This window comes from Vidua chalybeata, chromosome 7 (assembly GCF_026979565.1).
Source record: "Vidua chalybeata isolate OUT-0048 chromosome 7, bVidCha1 merged haplotype, whole genome shotgun sequence".
NCBI classification, from domain to species: domain Eukaryota; kingdom Metazoa; phylum Chordata; class Aves; order Passeriformes; family Viduidae; genus Vidua; species Vidua chalybeata.
Genome location: NC_071536.1, coordinates 14,648,740 through 14,668,969, shown reverse-complemented (window position 1 = coordinate 14,668,969; position 20,230 = coordinate 14,648,740). Strand labels below are relative to the sequence as shown.

The 20,230-nt window shown below is 42.5% G+C and overlaps 2 protein-coding genes across 3 annotated transcripts; one reads left to right on the top strand and one right to left on the bottom strand.

Annotated features, from left to right (window-relative positions):
• Positions 1–194: 194 nt before the first annotated feature.
• On the bottom strand, positions 195–12,153 carry LOC128790591 (uncharacterized). Of its 2 annotated transcripts, none has more exons than XM_053947472.1 (8): positions 9,556–12,153; positions 8,624–8,799; positions 8,297–8,359; positions 7,614–7,708; positions 6,767–7,065; positions 4,228–6,156; positions 2,894–3,020; positions 195–2,124 (listed from the first exon to the last, which is right to left on the bottom strand). In XM_053947472.1, exons 1-8 carry the CDS (start codon positions 9,695–9,697, stop codon positions 1,944–1,946), a joined length of 3,012 nt encoding a protein of 1,003 aa, XP_053803447.1. In that variant the 5' UTR covers positions 9,698–12,153; the 3' UTR covers positions 195–1,943. The 2 variants fall into 2 exon arrangements, with proteins under 2 accessions (XP_053803447.1, XP_053803448.1); XM_053947473.1 differs by having other exon boundaries at positions 4,228–6,153.
• C7H2orf80 (chromosome 7 C2orf80 homolog) lies at positions 12,031–19,141 on the top strand. Its single transcript, XM_053947606.1, is given in 9 exon segments — positions 12,031–12,100; positions 13,646–13,728; positions 14,203–14,239; positions 14,242–14,281; positions 14,429–14,516; positions 14,777–14,854; positions 16,814–16,901; positions 17,475–17,597; positions 18,205–19,141. Coding segments are annotated over 9 exon segments (786 nt in total). The 3' UTR covers positions 18,384–19,141.
• Positions 19,142–20,230: the final 1,089 nt, after the last annotated feature.

The window sequence follows — 20,230 nt, the reverse complement described above, 5'->3', positions numbered from 1 at the left end:
TGTGATTAGCAGATATGGGGAAACTGCCTCAGAGAGAGACTCCAGTAGCTTTCAGTGCAGTCCAGTACACGCCGTTGGAATTCGATATAAACACAAAGTATCTCCCTTAGAACAGGGTTTCAATTTGTTCTAGCCTAGGCAAAGCTGTCGTGTAGTGTCATGGAAACATCAGGTAGTGTACAAGAATTCGAAAATACCACTTGCATTGAAATTTTATTTGGGGAATAATACAAACTGATACATCATTGTTCAGCAAAAGAGAAACTGGTTACACATGAACAAACACTCTCCCTCCAGCTGACTGCTAGAGGTGGTGATTAGGACAGAGATACCAATAGACTAAAGGAGCTAGTATTACCATGTGTTTGAAGCACAGCTCTGTAACTGCTAGCAGCTGTTTCTGTACCTTGAATGTCAATGAATACAATCTACTATTCTGTTATTAGCACAAGCACATAAATGCAGCAGGAAAAAGTCCCATTTCTGACCCATAAAGGCAATGAAAACAATTACTGGGAACACTTAAGAGATCTATGTTCCTGCCTGGCTTCTGACATCAGTGGGTCAACACAGGCAGGTTCTAATACAACAGCACTTGTAACAAGTGTTATAAGCATTATTTACTAGCTCCTACCTGACTTCCAGAGTTACAGAATGCCAGAGAAAGCTTGGTAATTTCCAGAAAACTGAACAAATAATTAAGAGGGCATTTTTGAGTATCAGGCTTTTTGTTTCCTAGTTTTAATAGCTTAACAGTACAGCTTAAACGTAAGCTATGTAGTAGCATTTACCTGACTGTCAATGACACTATTTTCCTCTCTACTAATGAAGTTTCCATCTTCTGGAGTCCTCTGAACACAGAGAGTACAGCAAGACCCAGCCTATCCTCATGAACTGCTAGATGGTGCTGAGGAGAAAGAGCAAGTATGGTCAGAAGAAAAGAGCAGCCCTCTCCCTGTTCTGCTGCTAAGAGGAAACACTTTTCCTGCTTCCAAACAGGCATATTTCCTTCCCTTTTACTACTGGTGTGATCCCTTCTTGACCCCACCATTCTCTCAAACATTTAGAATCAATAACCTTCAAAGTCACACCAGTAAACCCTAAAAAAAGCAAGTGCTTGAAGCCAGTGGGTTCTGCAATGGAAGAGTAGAGGATTTCCTTAAATGCAACTGACTCCATCTGGAGTACTGTTGTCCAGCTCTGTGATTCCCAACTTAAGAGGGATATGGACCTGTTGGAGCAAAGCCAGAGGGGGAACACAAAGATGATCAGAGGGCTGAAATACCTCTCCTATGAAGACAGGCTGAGAGAATTGAGGTTGTTCAGCCTGGAAAACAGAAGGTGCTAGGGAGACCTTTTCGCACCTTCCTCAAGGGGCTACAAGAAGGCTGAAGGAGGTACTTTTTAACAAGGGCAAGGAGTGATAGGAAAAGGGGAGATGTTTTTAAACAGCTCTGTCTCAAAGGACCCTCTCCTCCAATCACCTTTCCTATAGCAATACTCAATGTTTGAAACAAGACACATTTAGGTCTGGTCCTAAGCACCCTGTGTTTCAAATATTCCTTAATGTTGGTTGGTATAGAGCTCATCTTCTGCTGCAGGGAGCTTTACATGGCAGATGGGAAGAGAACAGGAAGAAAGCAGAAGATAGCTAGGGGCTAGTCACACAGCACATAAGGGCCATGCCCATCATCAAAACAGACATCCATCAATTTGTGTCAACCACTTTCCCCACCCCACAAGTCCCAAAGATTTGAAAACAGAAGAAACCCATGGCACAAGGCTCAGTTTGTCAAATTGGTCCTTGGGTTGCCTTAGTTGGAATAGTTCAGCTGCTTGGTCAGCCACCTCCATTTTTGCTTGGGCCTCTGTGTTCAAAGCTGTAGCCTTGCAGCTAAATGCATGAGCTTCTAGGAGCTTGGGGGCTGCTTTCAACCACTATTCTAATCCTTTCTGTTGTTATCAGCTTGTGCGTTGGGACTGAGATATCCTTCAGAAAGCCATTCTTTGTTCTCTTTCATCTTCTTGGTCATTCTCTTGGCTTTGACAGGCTTCTTTTTTTTTTGGTAGAGAGAAGAGTGGAGGAACTCGGTGTCTGTAAATGGGTCACCCTGCCTCAGTTTCCTGCAGAACCAAAAGGGTTACATTGAAACATCAAGTATTCCTTGAATTCATGTATGATTTTAGTCCCTAAAGTTTCTAATTTTAGTGCAGTTCTTCCCCATAAGATGATTAAGTGGTACAGTTTGTTTCTCGTCCAATACAGAGTACTTTCTGGTGCAATATAACCAGCTATTCAGGGAAAGTTCAAAGTGGGACACTTTACAGGGAAAAACATACCCAGTAACATTATATAACTACAAAGCTGTCATTTTAGGAGTACATGACCCTGTGCAATAGCCATTGGATGTACTGAATCTACAGTTTGCTAGGGAAAAGATGTGGCTATTTGTTTAGGTATATCTGCTAGTGAATATAGATACAGGCTGCTCTCAGGAGGAAAGTATTACTCAGGTGTCTAAAATTTTAGTCGTCACATAATGTAAACAAAATCAGGGCTTTTGCTGGGCTGTCTTTAGCCTGTATTTTATCCTCGTGCTACTGCCTCATTAGCACTGGAATACCAGAGATGCAGTCTGCCAAGATATGTGCTCATTTCCACAAGTAAAATAACATCTTTGGTAGCTTGTTACCAGAAGACTAGACATCCATGTGTACTGATGCAGAATTTTGGCATAACCACACAGTGGTAAAAGAGGAGGTGACAGAACAAAAAAAAAAAAAAAAAAAAAAAAAGCAACAGAAGGTCCAGCCCTGGAGAGTTAGTATATGTGAGTAGAGCAGACGTTGCAGCATGGGAACAGTCTTTGGAAGGAATAGTTTAAAGCCCAACCTATTGATTGGTGGCTCTTTGTAGCAGGCTGGCTTCCGTTTCCGCCTGGATGAGCACTCTGATGTTTCCTCTGAGCTGGAGTGAGACAGAACCCTGGCATTGTTCAAGTCCTGTAGTGGCCTGATATCTGCAAAGGGAGACATTCACATGGTTTGATCAGAGTGATTCCAAATCATTTCCAGATATCCTAAGAAGTAACAGCTGACAAATAGAAAAGAGTTGCATTACCAGGTTTCTCTGAACATGCACAATCCAGAATCTAATCATATTGCCCCTAAACTCAGGAGATCATTTTTAATCCAAAAATACCAGACCTGCTCCTCAAAAGTCACCTCATAAATCAAATTAGGGCCCTCAATGAAAAAAAACACTAATACTGATAGTATCATGGGCCCTGGTGTAGTAGAAAAATTATATAAAAACTCTGTTTGATAGCTGTAATGCTCAAGAGCTTACAGCCTGGAGAAGACAGCAAGTTTATGGAACACAAACTACCTACCAGCAACCTACTGACTTCCAGCAAGGCGCAGGACCAGTGGTCACTGCACCTTTCCAAGTGGAGTCAGCCAAAAGGAGGAGGGCAGGAGAACAAACCTCCTCTCTCTCTACAAAGTACAGCCTACTTCAGTTGTAACAGGCCTATTTGTCAACAGCTACGGAAAGAAAAACCCCACAAAACTACTCTCTTTACAGAGCATCATTAACAGCAAACAGCAAATCCTCAAAAGAATCAGCTTAACTATGGTAGTATGGTAGCCCAGGGATGCACCCTCCAAATCCTTTTAAAAAACAAACAAACAAAACAAAACAAAAAAACTCCACAACCAAAATAATTTAGGTTGGGTCCTGGTTAATTTCCAGTGAAGATATCACCTTAGAGGTATGAAGTCTTGAAGCACTAACCATTCTGGACCAAACATTTTCCACCTTCTTGTTATTTTGTGCCCCAATAATACTGACTGACCCTAATAGGCAGGGTCAGCATCAAGTTAGATTTTGAACTGCTTGAATACTTGATTTTCTAAATTAATAGGCATGCCCTGTAGATAACAAGATTGGTAAAGCAAGATTCAGAACATGCTGCTAGTCTTGTCCCAATATCTACACATGGACAAGTGAACAGAAACTCTTATAGAAATGCTGATAAACTAGAAGCAAATGCAGCCACAGAAATGACAGGCCAGCACAAGTGGAAGCATAAATGGTGTACAGGAGGCTGATCTTTAACTCTGAAAAAAGAGAAGAGAAGAGAGGAAGGAAAATATAAGCACTTGCTGCATGGAGTTTTTGCTCTCATCTCCAAGCACAGGTACCTTCCACATCTTACCACCTACCAGGTTCCTGTGAAGGTGAGCTCCAAGAACTTGACTGGACTTGGCTCCTTTCCCCAGGTATTTCCTCTGCAGTCTTTTCATTAAATATCAGGGATTTTTTCAACCAAACAGGGGGTTTTGCTGGCAATCTGTTGCCCTCAGTACTTAAGCTCTTGGAAACTGGTACTTCTGTAAGTCTGGAGCTGACAGGCAAAACTGCAGAACTGCTCACATGGGAGGATTCAAGACTGTGTGAAAGGTCTGTAAGACTATCTGCAAGTGACGTCTCAGGTAGCTGCTCCTCCAGGAAATCATCCGGCTCAGACAGCAGATGGCTAATGCAGGAAAACTTCCCCATCAGGACAGTCTGCTTGGATGCATGTTCTGTGGAACTTCCAATGAGAACCTTGGCACCATCACTTTTTCTGGCCAGGGAATCGGTCTCTGGAGGTTGAGAGTTGCTCCTTTTCATCTGAGGCCTGGGTTTGCAAGAGGCTTCTTTTTTCAAAGCATTCATGTTGTGGTCAACTTCACCTTGCCCTTTTTCTTGAAGGCCCCCTGTCTGTTTCTTATTCCTCTTTTGATTGCTCTTAACACTTCTGGGGATTTTGCTCACTTTGCTCCCAGGAACAGACTTGGGAGGTACATTTTCACTCCCTTCAGATTCCGTCTGGAAACAACCCACATTTCCTGCAAGATCCAAAGGATGGACAATATATGTTTCCCTGCGCTGTTTTAGATTACCTGGCAAATCCTTTGTGCTCTCATTAGCTACTATTTGAACATCTATGCAGGGCCTAAAAACATTAACTTCATTTCTCTGATCACAATTGCTATTCCTGACAGTATTCTTCCTGCTTGTTTGGCTTCTTTTAGGCCATTCTTCAGCTTTGGACTCTGCAATTATCACAGTGTTTGGCAGATATTCCTCATCAGAATCATTGCTTTGCCTAATTACTCTAGTTTTTCTGCTGGCTTTCTGTCTGATGCTCTTTCTGCTCACACTTGAGAATTTTGTAGAATTCTGTAGACTGGAATCACCTGAGGGAACTTCATGACTTGAGAAGGTATGAACTGGGGGTTTTAGCAACACTCCATTTTGCATGTCAAAGACAGGTCCCTTCTTAACCTGTTGCATTAAGTCAACACTTTCAAGACTCTGCAGCTGTGCTGGATTCCCCTCATATGTACTTCCAAAGTCTTGGACTCCATCAGGAGAGTGGGAATGGTGCTCTCCACAGTCTCTATTCCTCTTGTCAAAAGCCTCCTCAAATGCCTTCCACCCCATCTCACAGATTTCAGTCTCACTAGAACATGTTGCAACTTGTGGCTGAAGAAGCTTCTTTGTGTTTTGAGCACACTCTTCACCTTGAGATCTATCAGGACTACTTTCTGCATTGTTTGTTTTCTGCAAACTTTCTGCAGTTGTTTTCTTTTTTCCTGTTCTTGCTTTTTTAACAGTCTTTTTCTCTCTGGTTTTACACTTACCTTTCCTTTTAACCATTACAGGAACAAACTCAGGGACTTGGCTATTGCTAGGGTCCGTTTCAACACCACACCCCATTTCTTTTGTCTGTGGCTGTTCACAAAAGGTCTCTTTACCCAGAGAGTTTCTATGAGAAATAACAGCAGTTTGAGCAGGTGAAGCCAGGGGGCTGGGAGATCGCAGCTGTTGCTGTGTGTTGTTCTTGCTGGAGCTGCTGTTGTCCTGTGCAGTACTACCCCAAGCTGCCTGAGTGGAACTGACATGTGGGAAGATATCCAGAGCAGAAGATGGAGTGCTTGTAGCAAAGAGGGTGGAACGCTTTCTCCTCTGAGTAATGTGCCCTTGTGAGAGACGATCAAATAAATGTTTTGCCATCTCATCAGCCTCATATGAAAGAGTATGACTTTCCAATCCAAGTGTTGGCAAATTGTTGGGATTTTGTTCAGTGCTGCACAAGACCTCTGCTGGAAAGAAAAAATTCATGTTTAAGGCTGAGAAATGCAGCAGGCAAATGCCATCTTTCCCCATACCAGTAAAAACCTTGCTCCATACACTGCCACAAATCCAGAGCATAGAAAAAACATGATTTTGAGACAGGGACTCCCCTAACTTACTGTGTACCAGATTTACTTTGCTGGCTTTTCTCTGAACAAAAGGGCAGCAGCCCAAATCAAGATCCCCTAACCAGCCATAATATTAGGAACACTTATGATCTGTATGAGTTATTATTTATATGGCAAATCCACAAGAAACAGTGGTGCACTGTCGTGGTTTGTCAGAATCTGCACTTTCAGACATCTCCAAAAGTCTTATGTAAGTTCAGTGCCTATTACTCAAAAAGCCTGATTTGTGAGTTTGATCTACTGCAAACACACCACATATCCCTCTGAAGACTCTGATTCTGGGACATACATTAACTCCAGCAATAACAGCCCCAGTGGAGTATGTAGTTAATACCAGTCATTAGGAGCTACTGGAGTTGTGGTTGAGAACTAACTGGAGCTATGGCAGTCATGCATTTCTGAGCACAGACACAAAGTCATACCAGAAGAACAGAAAGAGATGCAAATTTACCTCCAAAGATGTGAGAGTCATTAAAAGCCCCCTCTGTTGCCATTGCTTCAGTCACCTTTTTGCCATTCTCTTCCTGGTGGAACTGAGGCTTCTCATTGTGCTGTGGTGGCAAAGTATCTTTGGAGGCAACAGGCACAATTTTCAGGGCCTCATTAGAAGCAGGTCTCTGAAGTTCTCCTGCATTAGAAGCAGGTCTCTGAAGTTCTCCTGAGGATGTCCATAGTGCTGTGGAGCTGCCAGCTTGCTGCTCTGCATCATGCAGCTTGGAAATGGGCACTCTCATCGGTATCTGTGTAACCCTGGTGAGAAGGAAGAGCAGCAATGGATCATGTTTCTCATATACGACAGGCCAGAATCCAGCAGACTAACTACAGGCCACATGTGGGCAGCTCCAAGGACTGCCCTGTCTTCAAAGGGGAGACTACACAGAGAAGAAACAGGACTTCAAATATACTTTAAGAGATCATGCTCTGACCATCTTTCCAGAAAGCTTACATCATACAAGCAGGTGACTATTAAGCATTTTTTTGTAACAAACATCAAAGTAGCCAGCTATGGCACTTACACGCTCAAGCAAATCTTGCTGTACTCAACAGCTACAAAGAGAAAACTGCCTAAAAGTAATACAGTCTCAAAGAAAGGAGGTAAAAACACCAGTTTTTGCACAGACTCAGCATTAGGACAAACAAGGCAAGGAGTGGCAATAAAAAGACAATAAAGGAAACCATCAAGCAGTGGTGGTTCAGAGAAGCTATTTCATATGAAACTGGCAATCAGGCACACACACATAGTGTGTTTAGCATATAGAAATTCAGGACAAACTTGGTGGTATCATTTTAAAGCCCACCTTAGAAGCTGACCATCTACAATATCATCAGCCCAGCTATCTTCAGTCATGATGCTCTTCTGGCCAGTGGACAAGGATGCAGAATTTGTATGGAACTGGAAAGAAGAGAAATAGGAGAGTGATTTAAAGTTCTTCAAATCCCTCGTGCAACCTCCTGCACAGAAACAGCAGAAGCTCAGTTTCACTAGAAAGTATGTAAAGTATTGCCAGCAACCCTCTCACGTTACGGAATAAATTGCAGCAGAATCAGATTGGGTCTCTGCGGCCTAAGGATGAAGTTAAACTAATTCAGATAATCTGAGACTAGGAAGCAGAAGTATTTTCGCATCCGCCCATGAGAAAGGACACAGGAAAAGTGTCCTATTCCGTATCCCAAGTTGCCATGGCAATACTTTAAAAAAGAAATTGAAAAGAAATCATAACCTGTCAGAACAGAAAAGCCTACTGCCCAATATAGCAAATAATCCAGAGGAAAACAGTTTAAAACTGTAGTTTTTGCTACACAAAGAGTTACCCTGGAAATCCTTAACACCAAGCTGGCAAGGATATAGCCAGCACAACTCAAGCAAGCAAGAAAAACAGGTGAAGCATCCAACACTGAAGTGAACAGGCAACACAAAGCAAAAGACAGAAAAAAACAGCCCCCTTCCCAGAGCAGTGTGCTCACATTTCCCATGGTTTACCTCAGACAGCTCAGCCATCTTAACTGCAGCCATAAGATTGTCCATTTTTTTCAACATATCATTCTGTGTTGAGGTAATAAAGAGAGAGAAGCAATAAAGACATTACATCAAAACATCTATTCCAACAAGGATGCTACTAGCCAGAGGCATGTTCTGGGGAGAACACAGCTTGGAAACAAAAATAAGCAAATTAATGGCAACATTTTCAATATGTCAAGAATCCAGACATTCAACAGCAACAGCTCAATCCTCCCACAGCTGAGATGCAATTGCAGCACACCTTGCCTACCACCCCTCCCCACGCCAGCCACACAGTTAGTGCCATACCAGGAAGGAGAGCCTGTGCCGCAGCACAGCGTTCTGGAAGTGGCACTGCTTCACCTCCTTCTGTAAAATGGTCTTCTCCTGAGTGAGCCGCTGTGCATTGGCTTTCTGTGCATTGAGGGCCAGAGCCAATGCTTTATTGTTCTGCTTTAGAGAGACTTTCATAGTGGAGGAGTTGTCTGTGAGAGACAGAGAAGTATCACACACCATCAGCGTCCAAGGTCTCACCCATATTTCTCCCCTCATCATAATTCTCTCTCTTCCTAGACCAGCCTTCCTCGGATTCAGATCTCTACAACTCAAAAGCCCCCTCAGAAAATTAGCAGTATCCTTCCATATAACATGCAACATTTCAGATACCCTCTCCATCCTCAGTGGGTCACACTCAGGCAGCAAGCTACTGCTTCAATTCTTAATGAATGATGGCATAGTTGAAGTGCTGAGTTTAAAAATATATGCTCCTTGCTTTGAACAAGTCACCAGGTAAGTCCGCATCGCCATCCAAAAAATGGGAAAAAAAACTGTTTTCCTCTATAGTTGCCCTTGAGTAAATTTGGACCCCTGTTTCCCAATTTCAAAACAATTAAATAAAAGTAATGGAAATATCTGAGTTTTTAAAGATAGTCTAAATTATGTCCTGTTCTATGGCATGGCATTACTTTCCCCATAAAAACAAGTCAGTTGGCCTAGATTCCGCAGAGGATTACATTTACACCAAAATACTTCATACACCTTTGGGCACCTTGAGTGGCACTTGACACTCATCTGCAGGGCACTGAATTCACTCAAAACCCCCGGCAGAGAAGCAGCTGAGAAGCAGCAAAGGAGCTCTGGTAAGGGACTGCTGCCTACTCCCGATGCCACGGCCAAAGGCCCAGTTATAAGCGGACATAGCAGCCAGCATATGTCCACACCGCAACGCAAAATATACTCACTGATGTTCTTCGTTTTGATTTTGGATGCAAGCGAGGCATTCAATTTCGCAGTCCTCAAGGCACCCTTTTTCTTCTCCCGCATCCGCTCTCTCACGTCGCTCAGACTGAAGAAGGACATTTCGGCGGCCTCCCACGCTGCCATCACTGAAGAGAGCGACACCGAGCAGAGTCCGCACCCGTATTTCCCTTCCGTAAGTCCTTACCGGCCAAGGCTCGTACTTGCCCCGAGAAGCGGCGTCGCGGCCCGGCACGGCCCCGCCGGACCCCCGGCGGAGGAAGAGGGGGAAAGGAAGCGCCCCCCGCCAAGCGACTTTCGAATGCCGCATCCGGCGGGCGGCCCGCCCCTCTCCCCGCCCCGCGGGCCGGCGGCGGAGAGCGGCGCCGCCTGTGCGCCCTCGCCGCTGCCTTCGGGCTGGAAGCGACCAACGGTGAGGCGCTGCTGCCGCCACCGGCCCCCAGCCCCACAGTGCTAAACCGCTCCTGGAATGCCTCAAAAAAGGCCGAGGGCTCTTCTGAAGAACGTACGCCACCCAAAAATTAGGGTTTTTAGTTTTCAGCTGTGACAAAGACAGTTAAATGTGACCGTTAAAAGGAATTACTTTTATTCATACATACTTCACACTTCAGTCCGAGTTAATGCATTGTTTTCCAGACACCCTTGAATTTGCCTTCAAGAAGTTGACATTACGTGTGGTGGTGTGAAGATGTTAAATGTTTTAAGGAAATTACACATACAGGAAAAGCAGCCAAATATTTTGAAAATCAATTTACAGTGGAGGTACCAAGGGAGTAAAGCTGCTGAAAACATGTCTGTTTTCCCAAAACGGGTTCTTTTAGAGGCCGATCCCCACAGAGAGGTGAGGTATTTGATTTTTGTACAATTCTGCACAAAATAGACTGCTGGGTGTCAAATCCACTAAGCCAGCACAATGACTACCAAAAACTATTGCTATTCATACATTTTAGTAAACAAAGGCATTGATATTAATTGTCTACAAGTTACATAATTCTCTGATTAATTAGTATCCTATCTACTATTACAGTCTACATGCTCAGTCCCTCTTCTTTCGAGTTGGTGAATTTCGTGGTCACAATCTCCCCTGGCCAGAATTACCTTCTATGTACTTGGGGCTGACTTCAGCAGAATTACTGAGTTGGTTTTGTTAGTTTCTTCCGTATCTTGGGAGTTCTGCCAAATGTCCTTGTGGCTTGTAAATTCTGCATTCTTTCTTTCCACTATCACTAGTACATCCTTCTCCCAAAGTTTGTTAACGTCCCTCTGGAGCTGAGATTATTGAAACATTCCAAGCTCTAAACCTCAGCAAGGCAGTTCTACTGACAAGTAATTTATCTTTGTAACACCTGAACATCATACCTTCTGCCACAGAAAAAGAGTCCTAAACCCTACTCCTATTTTATGAGGTATTTGTTAATACATTAGCAGATGAGCATTAGATCATGACAATTATTAAATATATGAGCATTAGATAATGACAGTTGTTAAATATATTTATTCATTCCAACCTAATTAAGTAGCAGATTGACAAAACACCCTCCATACCTATCCTGAAAATTAGACGTGCAGTGGGTAACAATTCTGCAGGCACACAGACCTACCTGTAGCTTTATTTCTTGCTCTAGGGAAACAGACTGCCATTAAATACTAGTTCTATGGGTATGGGAAAAGATGTAAGTATCCTCTAAGGTACACTCTATGATCCATGTGTGACAGACACCACAGTTTGGGGGCCTAAATTTTCTCTACTAAGTTTATTAAGCATACCAGTCAGTAAATTAAATTAACAGTTGACTTCTTAAAACCAGAGATGCTTTCCCACACAGCTCTATTGAAACAGTGTAAATCTTTGCCAGGAGATATTGCTAATGTCATTACTCAAAATTTTGGTTTCACTTATTCTGAAAGTGATTGGACAAATTTGTAGAAGTTAAAAACAAACAAGAGCTATTAATTGCCAAGGCAACACTTTTCGCTCAAGAAGGTCCTGAGCTGGAGAACAGAGAAATATACTGACAAAGCTTGATGCCTGCTGGCACAGTTCCCCCATCTCTTCTGTGGGCATGCACTAATGAATGTTATTTATTTTTACCAGGGAAAAGAACAAACACAGTGGCCTTCCCTGCCTTGAACTTATACAGAAGCATTTCTTGCTTTGGGGGAAATGACAGGGATGAGCTCACCCGAGGACTAGGGGCCAGACTCATTTCAGGAAAGTCCCTTTCTTCATTAGGGTATCCCTTTTGCCACATAACAGGAGAGGGGTTGGATTAGCAGGATTTAGGGTCAGTCCTGACATGGCTATGTTTGCTTTGTGAAGGGCACTTTTCCCTCTCACTTGCCACAGCAGCAGATAAGCCCTGGGTGGGTGCAACTGGTGGAGTTATGCCTGGCAGGCATTAGATCTGTGTTTCTCAGAGCAAACAAGCAGCAGCTCTATTTTTGACATGTTTGCCATGATGCCTGCATGGAGGATGCTCTCAGAAATCAAATCCAACTTAATTACAAGTTCCTCAGCTGGAATGAAAGGTGGGGAAGTGCTAAGCTTAGCACTCCTTTTGCCATAGAATAAACGAGAAAGGCAAATGAAAGAACAAGGAGGAACTACAGCACAAATTCTATAAATACTAAGTAGATTTCTTCCTGGAGAACATCTATGTCTCATGATAATACATTTCCTTGTATGTTTTCTCATCACAAAGGCAACATTATGATCATGTCTCATAAACCCATTCCCATTTTTTACTAGGAAATCATTTAATAACAGTAGTACATTTACAAGGAGGGGGATGGCTCTTTCATTCAGAACTACAGCCTGTAAACCTTCCTAATCTACAAAACCCCATAGCCTCTCAGTGACTTGCTAGCCATCATGATAGTTTGGCTACCATCAGCAATCCCATGAAAGATGAGCCCTGCATCCATTGGAAGGACATAGGTGGGGTTTAGAACAGCATGTTGGGATTTCCTGACTGTTCAATACTGTAAACAAAAACATAACATTGATGAAAGAACAAGTAGCTCCTATTTTAATCCTACCTTGGAAATGGTTTTGGCTATATTTTTGTAGGTGGTCTCCAAGTGTCCCACTCTCTTTACTTGTGATTAAGAGAATCACTGACAGAAATATTTTGTAGGATGCACTTTTCTCTCTCCTAGAACCATTGAATTTATACTACAATGACAACTAGAATATGGAAAGAAAACTTCTGAAGAATCAGATCAAAAAACTTCTCTAAGTATTGCCTGCCCACAATTGCTTTCACTGCACTTGAGATTGGCTTGTTTTCCTTGCAAAGGGTTGTAAAACCTAGGCAGATGACAGCTCTCAAACCTTCGTTTTCTCTTGCTGGAAAGTATGAACCAGCTTCCTTTGAGATGCTCTTCATTTTTTACATTCAGTCTGCAGTTGGAGACCTGACTGCACAGGTGAAAGTACAGATGTGACAGCCCAAAACTTGTTCAGGAGAGCATCCAGGGTGGTGCAGAGTTCCTCCCTTGCAATGTAGCCAGGCCAGCTGCTGTCTGTAAGGGGTCTCGTAGCTCATGCAGCAGCATGTTGTGCTCTTTAATGCAGGATTGTCCGGCAGATAACTCCTAGGGGATGTAAGCAGTATTCCCTCTATTCCACACAAGTCCAGTGCCCATCTGCCCTAGGAATGCTTGCATGGATTAGTAGCACTTAGTCTGATGAAAGGTTGCAGAATCAGGCCTCCCCTGAATGAGAAGGACAAGCACCACTGAAGCATCTCTTTCAGTCTCTTGGCTGTACAGTGAAATTCTTCTGTTTAGTCCCCAGACTTTGTTTCATATTTGCACTTAGCCTCATATTTTGGAGCCTGTGGAGAAGATAACAGTGGGGTTTGAGGGAAGCTAAGATTAGCAGAGATGCAAACAAGTAACAGCTTTCCTACTTGGGAACTGTCTGTGAGAGATCCTGCAGTAGACTCCTAGCCCTGAATTATAGTAAATTTAGCCTTGGTCTTGCGCTAGTTTTAGAGTCATCTATTACATTTCCTATGCACTGGTTTGCTTAGAAACAGGTGTAATTCAGAATTGTTTCATTGCTTTAAGGGGAAGATTATGTTGGCATCAGACTATGAGAAAAAGGATTTGGTCCAAGAGGACAAAGGCAGTCCACCTTTCTAGATGACATGGTAATCACCAGACTTCCTACTTTCTATCCTCTTAAATGCAGGGCTGCTGAGAACTCTGAAAGATTATTTAGCTTAGTACAGCTAAATAACCTGTCCCTACAATGGCCAATAAAAGCCCATTACTGAAAAGAGTACCTAAAGAAATTGGCTGTGAATAGCCAATCCTGTTGTAGTGTATCCAAGATAATTAAAGATTTTGCTGATTTTTTAGCAAGGAAAACCTCATTTGCAAAAGGCATTTGATAAAGTTCAGTCAACTAACCAGAGGTTATTTTTCATAAACCAAAGCTGTTTGTGCATAAGAGAACAAAGTCTTCCTGTGTATGTTTAAAATACCTCAAACCTCCTCCTCTTTGTACAACATGAGGTACCCAGTGTAGTTACAGCTCATGTTTCCCTACGATACTCTGGTCTTTCTGTCTTCAGTCAAGCAATTAGTCAAACAAACCACATAAGGTTCTTCTGTCTTTCCAGGTCTATTATAACTTAGCCCTCAGTGTTGCTTTGATGTGGTTGACTCAGATGCTCAGACTACACTGACAAGAGAGAAAATGTGAGTATTGCAAAGCCAAGGTCCTGCTGTTGCAGTGACTTACACCAGTGTGAAGATGGAGTAAAAGCAGCAATGAATTGAGCCCAGGACTACTTTGTGTATTTAAAATACCAGGCTAATAATCTTCCTGTTCAAAACACCTTACAGGGATTTTGCAGCTCACAACCAATACACATATCCCAACCAAGTTGAGAGAGAAGCTATGATATTATCTTCATATGGTGGAATACTAATTGTAAGAGGCCAAGAAAGATGGCAGACAAAAGAGAAACACTCCCTGTACCTAGAATGTCTTTGTTCATTGAAAACACAGTATACAGACAGTGCAAGCAAGTTTCAAGACCAGATAAATGAATTCATACTAGCAGTATGAAACATGACCAGGAGCTCATGTGAGAGCTGTTCAGAGAAGGGAATATGAGCTTGATTTCATTCACTCACTTGAAAGAATACTACTTCTGAGAGCCAAACCTCTCTTCTAACCTGTCTTCACAGAACAGCATTCCTATAGAAAAGATCTCTGAGATTTACAGCATGAGACCCACAGCAACACACTGGCAGAGCTCTGCAAAAGTGAGTGACTTGTTTTTTCAGCACATCTGTAAAAGTGAAGTTATAATATCTGTGCCTTTTAAAAAATATGCTACATTTTAAACTGAATTAATTAGCCCTTTTACCCCATTAGTAATAGCAAATTAGTTCCAACCTTCTCAGAACAAAAAGCCAAACTGTTCACCACCACCTCCTCTACCTTACAGTGTGCCAGGGAGAGGCAAGAAAAGGGCAGTCCAGCTACTGACATCCACACTAAGATGTAATCCAGCTCCTGCACCTTTGCCATAATGGTTTACAGGGGAGCATTTCCACCACTAGGCTCTAATTGCTACTAGTGTGGAGTGGGGAAAAAGGCTATGCAGCTCTGGGGAGATACTGCCTGCTTCACAAGGGCCTTGCCTCTGTGCAAAGTAAGTTTCTCTAGAAATATCTCTTTAATCATATAATTGCTCTTTAAAAAAGAGGAGAGGTATTACAATCTTTAATTACAATCTTTAATTCATTACTCAAATCACAAGAAAGTATTGTCTCTGGCCCAGCTCCATAATAAAAAAGCATTTGTACTGGAATATATACATTGTTTTTTCAGTGACATATAATTAATAGATGTTTCCTAAGCAACTATTTCAAGTTGATGTGGAATTGTAGTCAGACTATAACAGACCAGACAATTCACATGTAATTCACAGTGTTTCTGGTACACGTAAAGGTTTTTTTTTAAATCTCAGACACACTTAACTGTAATATTAATGACAGACTGACACCCAGTGTCCAGAAAGTGCTAGAGCTCATTCCAGCTCACAGCTACATGCACCAAAATAGCCTTGATTGTAACCTCTCTTAGTTGAATTCTTCCACATCAAGAACTAGAGATGTCACTAGTTGTGATGTAGGGGCATTTCACAATGCCACTTAGAAGGAGCGATCTTCCTCTCTGCTCCTGGGATAAGTGGGTGGATCAACTGTCCCTCCTTTTGCTGTGAATGCTACACTGTATATTTTTACAGCCTTGCTTCTTATGGACAGGAATACTTTTCTTGAGTGTCCAACCCAGGATATTTTTAGACATCTCTGTTTTGAGTGCTTACCATACACAGGAGAGGAGCAACATTTTCTTGAAATGTTTCCAGCTAGCTATTCATGCTGTTTCCTGTGGTGGGGTGTTTGAGTTTGCATTTGTGTTTTGGTGGTTTTTTTTTTTTTTTCCTTTGGGAGGAGGAGGAGAGGTGGGCCTTTTTTAGCTTTGATTTATATTCTGATGTTATGCAAGCAGAGATAAAGAAAGAACAGAAATAGTATTTCTGCAGCTCATACTACTGTCCACTTGCCTAGATCTTGCCTCTTGTGGACTCAGAGATACTTCCTTAATGATCACAAGGTAACAAAGTTACAAAATTTTCTGAAGAAGAAGATAGGCCAGTTATCAGACTCTTCTGTTTCTGTTTCAGTCAACAACACTGCTTCATTTTAATCATGCACTAAAGAATATTCCCACTCTATGAGAAAGGAAAGGAAATATTTTGATGAGCTGGGAAACTAAGGATACTTTATTTTGCAAAGTCCTAATTCATTTAAGAGGTTAAATCTACTGTTTTAAATTAACAGTAACTCTTGGAACTCAGCTTATGCTTCATTAGGAGTACTAGACTCAAAGAGCTGGAATCCAGCCCATCTGAAAATTCAGTCTCTATGGACTTTTTCCCCCCACTGAAGTAAACTGGTGGAGATTTCCTGCTATCCCTCATCAGTTTTGAAGCCTTGGCTTAAATCTCCTTGAAAATCATATGCTAGCTTTATTAAGATTTAGAGATACTTAGGGAGCACAAGTCACAGCCTTGAGGCAGTTCAGATGGACACTAGAAATAGCACTCATTTATCCATCAGGACTGCTGAAACACTTATCTTAGCATCTGCTGACCAGAAGAGTCTTAGCACATAGTTTCTGCAGGTATATCAGTGTATGAGTTGTCCTTTCAGGACCACTGGATTCAACCTTTCAAGATCTCCCTGCATCTGTCTGCCATGCTGAGTGCCCCTGAAGCTGCAGAGCATGCCTGGAAGCAAAGTGAGCACATTTCACCCCAACTCCTACAAAGCCAGGGCAGGGGAGCACCAGGCAGCAGGACTTGGCCCAGCAGAGCCACCAAGTTACAGCCTGGTGAGCTCCAACACATGGAAAGGATGGTGTAAACCTTGGGCTGTGCCTATTCTCTTGGGGGGATGGGGGGGATGCAGAGGCATATTGTCATTGTAGCCTAAAAATGGCATCTAGCTCAGGCTCCTGAAATTCATGACAATTGCAAAAGGTGCATTTTCCTCAAGTAGAGGTAAACAAGATTATGTTTCCAGTAGAATCAGCTTTTATGTCTGTCAATTATTTGCTTACTTTTAAGCTTGGACTAATACTAGAAGTTTTGCAAAGGTCATTTATGCCACCGGCCAGTGAGAGCCACCAACAGCTTGCCTGTTTCTTTCCCAAGGGCAGCAAAAATGAGAGTAACTTCAGGAGCATTAAAGAATTTGAAGCCAGAACCTCTTACCTCCGACCATATTGCAAGTGGGCCCATGCAGTAGGTCTATAAACCAGGCTGGTGGCTTAAGAGTGCCAGATGATACGAGGCTTTCTCTCCCCCCTAAGGCATCAAGTACCAGACACCAACAGCACATCAAAAGCAAGGCCCTCATTCAGCAAGGAGAGCTAAAAAGGACTGCAAGCAACTGGACAGTGTGACCAGAGGAAAGCAACACGGTGACAAACTAGGTCTGGAGAATTCACATGAGCCAGTAAAACAGTTTTTGCAATGCAACACCAAATGTCCCAGTCTTGTCTGCCCTTCTCAGCTCTCTTTAGAGTGTCAATTCTAAATTGGATTGCATGACATTGTCAGGAGGTGTCACTCGTGAGCTGGAAAGTCAACTCCAGTAATATACACATGGAAAGCATTCTTCTGCCTAATACCTCTGAAAAAAACCCAAAACATTTACTACCATCACTTTTACGTTAAAAGAAAAGAAAGCCTATTTTAAAAGAAATTAACAAAAACCCTGACTCCATGAAGAACCCAGTAATGTCAGATTAGCCCAGCATGTTCATGAAATAGGTTCTGCTTTTTTATTTATCTGTGATTTGCTAAAGCCTTTTGTTTACCACTGCTCCACTAAGCAACAGAGCTAAGAAAACACTCCAGCAGCAGTGCTGGATTTGCTGAACTTGAGTAAGGGAGCTCCCCCACAGCCCTGAGTTCAATGTGCATCACATGTCACACAGCAGGAGGGAAGCTGATCTGCCCTGCAGTCCCCATCTCTCCTGAAGGATTCAGCCCTGCCTGCTGTGCTTGCGCTTATTAACATTTGCATCCTGCAGGGAGCTACAGAAGCAAAACAAGGAATCTCTCCAAGGAAGCCTGGAACAAACTCAAAAGTGAGGAAAGCAAATGCAGCAAAGACACAACAAAGACCTAGACTTCGTGTACTTCACTTAGTTGTAGGTGAGCTAACTGATGTCTTCTACCTTAGCTTTATAATACATTTGCAACTTGTGTTTTAGTTGGGGTTTTGTTTGTTTTTAAATCTTCACAGCCATTCCTTCCTTTCCACCCTCATATCTTGCATCTCAGACATCCATTCCTCCTTAAGACATTAGCCACTTCTCTCCTGCTTCCTCCTGCCAGTATTTTGGGAGTTTACATTCTCCCAGTGCATCCCTACTGCTCCTCAAGGCACTACGCTACTTTTACAGAGACAATGAGCGGATGCAGCACTTCAGAAGCAGGGAATACACACTTTCCCTTTTCCACAGTGCTTTGCAACTCCCATACATGATCCAGGGTTGGGCAGGATGATGTGGCCTGCGCCTCTCAGCTCTCTCCTTTAACCATCCTGCTTTCCTATTTTGGTAAAGGGCTCAGCTAAAGAAAAATCATCTCCCTGCAGTGCCAAGTAGCTCTGAAGTCTATCTTCCAATCCCCATTTTTACATCTCTAATGGTTTACCTCGTATGTCCATGCTGTGCTGCCTAACAACACTCCCCATTCCCTAGATGGGCTGTCACTAATCACAGCTCAATATATTCACAAATTACAAATTAACTGGTGAGTCTCCATTGAAACAAATTCAGTAGAACCATACGCAGCAGCCAGTGACAGGACCTGAGCAAATTTTATCCCAACTCAAACAGAATCAGTCTGACCCCTTAAAAGCCAAATCAGAGAGAAACTGTATTTTGAAATGAGGTCATTTCAAGAGGGGAGGAGGGGATATTGCTGCTGAGCCCATGAGAGAGCAATGGTGAGGGGGTGGTTAAGATTAAACAGCTAGAGAGATTAACATCTCATGACTGTTTTTTGTTCACTGACCTGTAATAAAATAAACAGTAAGACTAACAAATAGATGATTAGCCTTGTTATTCCAGTGCTGTTTTTGCTGTTAGAGTACTGCCATGGTCTTCACTTTTCTTTGGCTAACATTTTGTGGTTTTATAGTCTTATGACTAGTGAAATTAAGAGGAATAAGCAACAGAAATCTTATTATAGTATGTTATACTTACTATATTATTACTTACTTATGCTAATACGCATAAACCTAGTGTTTTATTTTCAGAATGCAAGTACCTACCCTTTTGGTACTCCCTCTCCTGTTGGTTGGTTGGCATCTGATTGTCTGCACACAAAAATCAAGCCCAGCACATCATATGGTTTGCTGCTCACATGTTCAGACAGCCAGAACTAGAGAGCTGAAAGGTGCTTGTGTGTGCACCACAGGATTGGTGAATCATAGCCTTCTGCTACCTTGACTGAAAATTCCTCCTTTCCTGAGCTAGATTGTCTCCAGAATGAAAAAAGAAAGGTCTTTCAGTGACCAAATCAATTAGTCAGAACAACTTCAAAGTCTTTCTTCAGCTATGCAGAAAGCAATGGACAGAGCTCAGATGCAATGCAGAGTCATGATTTTTTTCTACAGGACCCAGAAGAGATCTCTGATCATATGTGCACCCTATGCATACATTTGGTGCCGACCATTGCACTGCAAAACTACCCACAGTGGGAAAGGTAAGAGCCATTCTGGCTCTGTTCTTCCTAAGCACCTGAAATCATGGAAAAGGGGCAAGTGGGGAATTGAACAGAGCATTATCCACTTTTCCTCTGGTAATTCAAGAGGAAAATTGTACAATTCACAATTCATAATTCACAATTCATAGCCCAGATTATGACACTGAAATCAGATGGGTTCAGCTAATACACTTGACTGGACAACACAGCAGCTGAGGCACAGATATATCATCTGCTGGACCAGAGATTCTTACTTCTTAAATTACTCCACACAAGTTTGTGAGTCAGTCTTTACACCACAGCCAGAGTTACTAGAGCCCTGCCCATGCAAGCAAGCACAAATTTC

Coding starts and splice junctions, on each gene's coding strand:
- LOC128790591 (XM_053947472.1), bottom strand. CDS start 9,697: ATGGCAGCGTGGGAGGCCGCCGAAATGTCCTTCTTCAGTCTGAGCGAC. Junction 7,709..8,296: donor AGATGGCTGAGCTGTCTGAG/GTAAACCATGGG, acceptor TCTTCTTTCCAG/TTCCATACAAATTCTGCATC. Junction 6,157..6,766: donor TGACTCTCACATCTTTGGAG/GTAAATTTGCAT, acceptor TTTTCTTTCCAG/CAGAGGTCTTGTGCAGCACT.